The sequence below is a fragment of the Sardina pilchardus genome, chromosome 4, assembly GCF_963854185.1.
Source record: "Sardina pilchardus chromosome 4, fSarPil1.1, whole genome shotgun sequence".
NCBI classification, from domain to species: domain Eukaryota; kingdom Metazoa; phylum Chordata; class Actinopteri; order Clupeiformes; family Clupeidae; genus Sardina; species Sardina pilchardus.
Window position 1 is genome coordinate 29,026,429 of NC_084997.1, and position 6,676 is coordinate 29,033,104.

At 42.0% G+C, this 6,676-nt stretch overlaps 1 protein-coding gene across 1 annotated transcript in view; it reads left to right on the forward strand.

Annotated features, from left to right (window-relative positions):
- The first annotated feature begins 2,183 nt into the window (after positions 1 to 2,183).
- gad1a (glutamate decarboxylase 1a) overlaps positions 2,184 to 6,676 on the forward strand; it is an 18,912-nt gene continuing 14,419 nt past the window's right edge. Inside the window, exons 1-3 of the mRNA XM_062534916.1 lie at positions 2,184 to 2,438; positions 3,260 to 3,434; positions 5,024 to 5,083. Coding sequence (XP_062390900.1) covers positions 3,359 to 3,434; positions 5,024 to 5,083 — 136 coding nt within the window. The 5' untranslated portion in view covers positions 2,184 to 2,438; positions 3,260 to 3,358. The remainder of the gene's footprint in view (positions 2,439 to 3,259; positions 3,435 to 5,023; positions 5,084 to 6,676) is intronic.

Sequence of the window (6,676 nt, forward strand, 5' to 3'; positions counted from 1 at the left end):
AGGGCAGCTGCCAAGCCACAAGGTCACTTCAGTGGGCAAAGCTGTGAAGTGCCTGGATTGTACATATGTCAAATACTGATGTTGTATACATTGTTTTAAAAATCATTCCTCTCACACAAAAAAGTTTTTGTTTTTTGTTTGTTTGTTTGTTTGTAGATCCATTAGAAACAGCTCTAAGGATGACAGAGGCCATAAAGCGTGATTTCCTAATTTTCTCATTTTCCACGTTAGCGTTGCTGCATGTGCTCTAGGCTGGAGGGTATTTTTAATAGGATGGGACATATTGTGGGGTGGCTTTCAAGGTTGGGGTTAAGAGTTTACAGTCGGAGAGTTCCACCGTGTTGATTTAATTACGCCACACTGTGTTACACTGCCACCTCCTGGCCGTCCGGTGTAATTTTCAAAGAATCGAAACAGCTGACAGTTCAGCTGTGCAGTTTCGAGTCCAACCGACACTGTCGATATCCTAGATAGCGTGTGCTGTTGGAACCGGACCTCGCGCCTTCTTCTATCAAGAAATCAAATTAGATTAGACTGAGGGCAGGTTTTTGAGAGTAGCCTAACCCAATCCTGGGTTCAGCGACACCATGATTCTTAAATGCTGCAGTCCTTCTGCAAATTATACAGTCACACTGGGACCCTCTCAGTTTAGATAACTATTTGATTCGCTCCTTCAGACCGAGAAGCTTAGTGTGAGTTAGCTGTTTTGTTCGTAATGAGCCAGCCTAACTGTCTGCCGTAAATGTGTAAGGCTTTGTTTTGGCATTTGCACTTGTACTGTGAGTTCATGAAACTGTATTGCGTTTTCTGAAACGTTTACTTCATGGCATAGCCTACTTTGAAACTGTTGACATTTCACCAGGGGGAAACCTTTGCCTTCCGTTGGATTGTTGCTTTGGTTGGCCTGTCTCCCGCGCGGAGGAGCTGTCCAAATGCTGAAGTTATCCTTCCGGCAGTTGGCTAATCATGACACGGAGGATTTGCTCGAGCTCACTGGCCGCCCGGATGAGCATCAGTCTCTCAGCATCATGCACCCTCACCTACATCAACATTCTGGAAGAAAAACAAACTGAAGAGAACTGACAAAAAAAAAAAACAGTGTCCATCAAAACGGGTATGTTGAAAACAACGAACACATACTTTTTAACACGTCTCGATGTCCAGGTAGGGACAACACAGTTTGTATTGTTTCCAACACATTGTTATCCGTCTCAAGAGTGTAGGTATATACTTTTTAAACAGCTCTGTGTCCAGATAGGGACAATACAGTTTATGTCGTTTCTATCAGGCTGTCACAAGATTCTGTAAACTCAGTCTCAACTTGGATGTGTCTCATCAGACATTACACATCATAGGTGGTTAATCCAGTAGGCCTAGTACTTATCAGGCCTACATATATATTTTTACGAAACACGTTAGACCTACATAGCCTACACTCCTACACATGTTCAACACCTATTGTGTAGGTTAATAAATAAAAAAGGGTAACAAGTTACAACACACACCTTGTTGTTCCTATCTGGACACAGAGATGTATTAAAAACGACGCAAGCCGTGCTGTTTTCAACACATTCGCTTTAAGAGCCTATGTTGCGCTATATCAAAGTGGAGAATTGTTGAGTCGATCGAGAGTAATTGATTGTTTGCTGCCACCTTGTGGATACTTTGGGGTAGGTCATTTTCATAACCTTTCGGTATGATCCGAGTGAGACAGGTAAGGTAGAATTCGGTTGTCATCATAATTCACAAATGACCTTGTGAGAAATGTTGTCTTTCGCAATCTTTTAGGTCCGTTGTGTAGCCTATTTTATCGGCTCGGGTGGTGGTGTTATTCATAGTTGGATAACAACGCCCACTGCAGTGAATATCCAGAGGGGGACAACGTCGGGTAAGCCAGTGGCAGATGCGAATTTATTGGTGACTTTATCCTGCTGACCAGACTGCCTACTTGTTGACCCTCCTCTCTGTCCTAGCGCAGACCACCCACCCGTAATTCTGGTATCACATCAGAAGTCCTTGTTTTATGACCGGTTCTCACTCCGGATTTGAAGTGCTGTATGCAGACGTCCACTCCCCCCCTCCACCCCGCCACCCCCCAAAAAGTCACGTAAGAGCCGGGGGCGACGCTGGTCTCGGTGATTTGGCGAACAAGGCAGCTGTTTTGTGAGGGGAAAGATGCAACACAAGAGGAGGTGCCGTAGTGACACATGCGTGCGCAGCAACAAATAAACAGGCGATTGGTATTTTAATATCAGCGTCTCAAACGCAAAGCTGACCCAGCAATAGTCAAAGACGGATGGATTTTTCTTTAATCTGACAGCCAACACGTCCGGGCTCTTAGGGCGTTGTGTGCGCACTCGACTTTCACCCAGTTTGTGCTCGCTTTAATTTTGGATCATATTTAGGTTGTTGTAGTACCCATGTATCTCGATAACAAGGTATGTATTGTTTTGGGCAATATTCCTGTTCTAATTACGGTTGCACCATTTATTAAACTGGAAGATCGAAATGTAGCCTTGCTCAAACAGGTGTTTCAAGCAGATGAGGATAAAAACATGGAATCATAATGGACACTTTGTATAGACATGCAAATAAGGAAGACTAGATATGCAAATTGTGTGACAATTTCCTAAATTAGGCTATATATATATTTTTTTTAAATGAAATTGTATTGATTTTCTGATTATGTTTATAGTCTGTTTTCAGCTTTCTGTGCATTGGCTGGAATTTGTGATCTATTGTTTTTTTTTTCACTGAGTAAAACTGTAAGCCAGTTGGCAGTCAATTTAGTTTATGTCTCTTGGATGAGTTAAATTAGACATCCCCACAAGTGTCAGCAGCGACTCACTTCTGAATCCCGGGATGGACGGGTAGCAATTGTCTGGATTAAGGTCTGTTTGCCTGTCGCCTGACAGACGTGACTAGGCTACCTGTTTGTTTTACTTCAGTGGGATGTTAGTCATCGGATTACAGTGTTTTGCTTCCAGTTAATTGAATCTGACGTGGTTGAACCGATATTTTCTTCTTTTTGTTGGTGTAACCCAACGGCACACCTGCTTGGCACAGTCGTGTGAAATGTCAAGTCAATTAATGGGAACTGTGCTGCCAATCAAATCTTCCAGTTGGAATTGTCAGTGTCATTCTGGCAAAAGGCAGACGAGTATAGTTTACAGGGATAGCTGGCAAGGATACGATATCAACTTTATTAATTACCTGAAGCCTGATGCTTTTTAACACTTGTCTCCCTATATCTTTCCAGTGAATGTGACTTTTCATCCCGCGGTGAAATAAGAGAGGATTGGGACAAAGTGACAGCGCTCTTTGGGCTAAAGACTTTCCCCACACTACCGCAAGAGTAATGGCGACGTCGGCACCTTCCTCCTCTGGCGGCGGTCCGGATCCCAAATCGACAAATTTACGACCACCATCCTCAAGTAGGTCCATCACAGATAAAACGCTATTTCACTTGGGCTATTTACTTTGTCGGCGTCGACATTAATCATTTCCACAGAGGAGGGGAGAAAAAAAAAAAAGGTCCTGTCGCCGGTGAAAAGCCTCCGGTTCGACGAACCACCGCAGCCTGGTCAGTCAGACCGCCGCACCAGCAAGCGAGACTGATCGGGCTGTCAAAAGCCTTGGTCTCCTTTAAAACACGGACGGCAAGCAATTAGAAGAGAAGAATGGGTGGCACGGCCAGCGAGCTGTCAATAGCAGTTAAGAAAACACACAGTAGCCTTTTGTCATGTGTTTAATTCCCTCTTAAATCAGTTCAGACTGTTGGACAGTTAAAAGCAGAAATGAAAACAGCAGTGATGACAGACGTAATGAAAATATAAAGAAAATAAAGCATTCACCTATTATTATAATTATTACTATGATTATTATTTTTACTATTATTATTATTATTATTATTATCATTATTATTATTATTATTATTATTATTATCGTAATCGTTGTAATTGTTATTATGATTAGCCTATTTTTGTTTTTATTATTATTAGGCTATTGGGATATCATTAGGCTATTATAGGCATTATAGGCTACATGTTTTTTACCCAAAAGTAGTTAGGCTACACACAAATTAGCTCAGTCTATCTAAATATTGTCTAATCTCCATTCTTTGTTGTTGTCTTTGATTTGATCTCTGTATGAGATGAGGAAGTAAATATTACGACCCCGCTGTAATCATCTGAAGATTGTGGTCGCACCAGGTCGCCCTTAATGCTCTCCTGTTTGGGGAAGGCTGACGAATTGTCTGGTGTGTGTGCATGAGAGGGTTGGCTTTAGAAGATAGGTCTACAATTATGCCCGTACATCAGCACATACTGCCCAAATAACCTTCTCCAAAAGAGAGAATGAGTCTCTCCCTGCATCCGAATTTCTTTTTTCTTTCTTTCTTTTTTTTAATGTCACTTTCCTCCTGATCCTCTCTGAACGATTTTGGAAGCTTGCCTGAAACTGGAGACATAGACATTATGCACCTGCGTGTGCTAGTCTGTGAGTGCTCTGTATTGTGGGCGATAATGAATGGGCTATTAGCGGCATAATGGTCGGGGCCGTGTGGCGTCTCCAGATTACGGCTATCTTTAGTAGGCAATGGGCTATTTGGGCTTCCAACCATGTCAGCTAAACGTTATTTCCCACTTGACTGCCCCCGCGAGCTGCAGGGTGTCGAACGCACTCGTGGCTGAACGGTCCCTCTGCTCTTTTCCAACATAGCCTGCTTAAAAAAAATCACAATCCGGCCAATTCCATTACATTTGAAAGAGACAAGAAAAATAAATTAATTAATTAATAATATGCAGTATTTATTTCTAACTGCTTTTATTCGGAGGGTTTGATGACTAACTTAAAAAAAAAAAAAAAATTAGCCTATTTAGGGCAACACATAAAACCATGGTTGTCATTGGAAAAATAAGCAGCAAACCTGTGGGTGTCGTCCAAATGGTAGTCTATTTGTGGTTGTATTGTGTTGATTTAGTTAACTTGCTTTCACCATGACATTTGCACACATTCTGCCCAGGTTATGACTGGAGTGGGGTCGCTCATGGATGTACGAGGAAACTGGGCATGAAAATATGCGGTAAGTTGCCTTACTTACAGTCTTAGATGGGTTCCAACGAATAATGATGACCTATGTTCCAACGTTTAGGGGTATATGGTTACGGGCTCCGAATATCTGGCAGATATTGAAGTTTAGGCTCCTTGAATTGGGAGACAATTCATCTCTCTTATCTGAGGATTGAATGTCGCTGAAACTGGCAGGTGCACTAGACAGGGAAATTAAGTCTCTTCACTTCCCCCTAGAACACTTTCTGTCTGGCAAGGAGGGCCGTGAGTGACTGTCTGTCTCAAATGGCACAGCGCAATGAAAATGTGAGAAAATAATTAGCCTTCTTCACACTGTCCAGAATACAAGACGCATAATTTTCATGAGCAGGAAATGCGGGACGAGGGGGGAGGGGTAATAAGCGTTGGAGAATTGTCCCTAATCGACCACGAAGGTCCTCATTCAGATGACACCGAGATGTTATGTTTTTGTGTCGCCCCCCTGTGGCGGAAAAAGGGCACGTAGGCCTACACCTGAATTATATTTACGCATCAATTAGCCTTATCAGTGCTCAGACAGAAACCAATCAAGGGGAGCATGGTAGGCCTACCATTAAAAGAATACATTTCTCAGCGAATAGAAGGTAATTTATTTTCTGGGCTACTCTGTTTCCTCTTTGAGTGATAGCTCCAAACGTATTTTATGCGCTTAAAGCTCAATGAGTCTTGCAAAGGCTCTTCATTTTATGTGAATAAATTTGCACAGTTGTAATGTTTCTCATTAGGTCAGTTCGCTTTGCCAATTAGAGCAATTTCATATCAGGCTTTACACTGAAGGGAAAAATAACTGCCACGAAATAGTCTAATTTATATCGACTGAAATGGCAGCACGGGTTTGGCCTATTCATGGGTTTCATCAGGTCCCTTTGCACAGGTGTATTAATCAAGCACCATGCAGTCTGCATTGATAATCAAGGTGCTTGATTGTATACACCTGTGGAAAGGGACCTGATGAAACCCATGAATACAGTGTGCACGCACTCCGGTAGTTAAATTCAGAGGAATCGCATGAGAAAAGACAGTAAGGAGTAGTAGAGTATAGAGCCATTATTAGCGATGATATGGTCTTTGACATTTTATCACGAAGGAACTCGATCCCTTGAGGGTAACAGATTAAAATGGGAAACTGTTAAATTGTAATTCGCCAAGGCTCTGTTTCAAAGAGATAGCACGGAGAAGCCAAGTATAATAGATAGACCGGCTGTACTGATGGTGGATGGTAGCTCTTATGCAGACCATTATCTGATAAGAGAAGGTATGGAGCCACGGGCAGATCTCACATATCCCATCTTAGCGAAACGAAGGAGTGTTCACCATCCATCGCCCACTTTTGCAAGAGCTGTAGGCCCATTTATTGATCATTACATTACCTATGGTTGATTCACACAATTATGGAGTTAAGGCAACATGAAAGAATTTCAGTTGCTAAACCTTGCCAATACCCAAATGGCAGAACCACAACAGAAATAAAAAGTAAAGTAAAAGAAAATGCGGAGCTATGATGATAATAATAATAATAATAATAATAATAATAATACCGGATAAAACATGTGATCTTGTATGATTT